The sequence below is a fragment of the Propithecus coquereli genome, unplaced genomic scaffold (genome assembly GCF_000956105.1).
Source record: "Propithecus coquereli isolate 6110/MARCELLA unplaced genomic scaffold, Pcoq_1.0 Scaffold515, whole genome shotgun sequence".
In the NCBI taxonomy this organism is placed as follows: Eukaryota; Metazoa; Chordata; class Mammalia; order Primates; family Indriidae; genus Propithecus; species Propithecus coquereli.
In genome coordinates, this window is record NW_012151008.1 from 325,550 (window position 1) to 327,078 (window position 1,529).

A 1,529-nucleotide genomic window follows, 5' to 3' on the forward strand; every position below is an offset into this window, starting at 1 on the left:
TTATATTAGTTTGCTAGGGCTGCTGTAACAAAGTACCACAAACTGAGTGGCATAGAACAAGAGGAATTCATTGCCTCACAGTTCTGGAGGCCAGAAGTCCAAAATTAAGGTGTCCGCAGGAACACGCTCCTTCCGAAGGCTTTAAGGAAGAATCTGTTCCAGACTTTTCTATTAGCTTCTGGTAGCGTCAGGTGTTCCCCAGCTTGGAGATGACCCTGAGTCTCTTCACATCATCTTCCCTCTGTACAAGTCAGTCTTTGTGTCCAGATTGCCCCTTTTTATAAGGATACCAATCATATTGAACTAATGCTCAACCTAATGACCTCATGAACTTGATCATCTGCAAAGACTCTATTTTCAAATAAGGTCACATTCACAAGTACTGGAGGTTAGAACTTAAACATCTTTTGGGGAGGACATAGTCAACCCAAAATACCTACATTATCTGAAATTATTTTACTCAATTGTTTATGTTGTTTATTGTCAAATTCTGTCCTCTAGAATATAAACTCTTATAGCAAATCACCATTGTATCCTTCCAGACCTAAAATAATGAGTGGCACATAATAGGTCCTCAATAAATATTTGTTGAATCAATGACTTAGGGTATGTTGTAGATCATTCACAATCCCTTAAGCACTGCATAGCAAAGATAGGTTTTTGAACACACACAGTCTAGACTTCTAAGCCCTCAGTTGTAACCTTTACATGCCCTACCTCTCTAGAGGCCTGTTACTTCTCTACACCTTTCTGAGACGGTGCTAGTGGCAGCCAAGCAGGAAGAAATGTGGGACTATGAACCAGTCACGCCAGGCCTAGGTGAGAATTCTTTAGGGATCATTCCACTCACCTCCTCTAGAGGGGGTCTCATGCTGAAAAATCCAAGAGGAAGAAGGATTACAAAGACTATCTCTAACTAGTCAGCCATACCAGGAGAAAAATCAATCTAGTTCTACATATCACATCCAGTACCAATTATAAGAGGACCGCATACATATGAAATAATATGAAAGTCACTTCTGGAAGTGGCAATAACTTTCTAAGCAATATAAGTCACCAAGAAGTAAGCCAATTTGACTTCATAAAAACTTAAAACTTTTTGCACATGTGAAAAATAGCTATAGACCCTTAATGAAAATTGACTAAAAAAGTTGAGAAAAATATTAAGAATCCAACAGCTAAATAAGAAAAGGATGCAAACAGATAATTCATAAAAGTAGAAGTACAATCAGCAAATACATGGCAAAATGTTCAGCCTTACCAGTAATCAATGATGCCAATTAAAATAACAAGGAAGGGTCATTTTTTGCTTTTGTTCCCCAAATATATAATACCCAATACTGGCCAAGGCATCGTGAAACAGGCTCTCTCATACATTACCAGAGGCAGAATAAAACTATGTCCAATCACTCTGGAAAATAATTGCCAATGTTAATCAAGAGACATGAAATAGCCACACTCTTAATTAAGTAATCTCAATTATAAGCCCATATCATAAGGAAGCAGGTAGCTCTTCATTGCAGCGTTAT

The 1,529-nt window shown here is 37.9% G+C and overlaps 1 protein-coding gene across 1 annotated transcript in view; it reads right to left on the reverse strand.

The window, feature by feature from the left end:
• PSME3 (proteasome (prosome, macropain) activator subunit 3 (PA28 gamma; Ki)) overlaps positions 1-871 on the reverse strand; it is a 19,519-nt gene extending 18,648 nt beyond the window's left edge. Inside the window, exon 1 of the mRNA XM_012656645.1 lies at positions 851-871. Within this exon, the coding sequence (XP_012512099.1) occupies positions 851-871 (21 nt within the window). The remainder of the gene's footprint in view (positions 1-850) is intronic.
• Between the last annotated feature and the right edge of the window lie 658 nt (positions 872-1,529).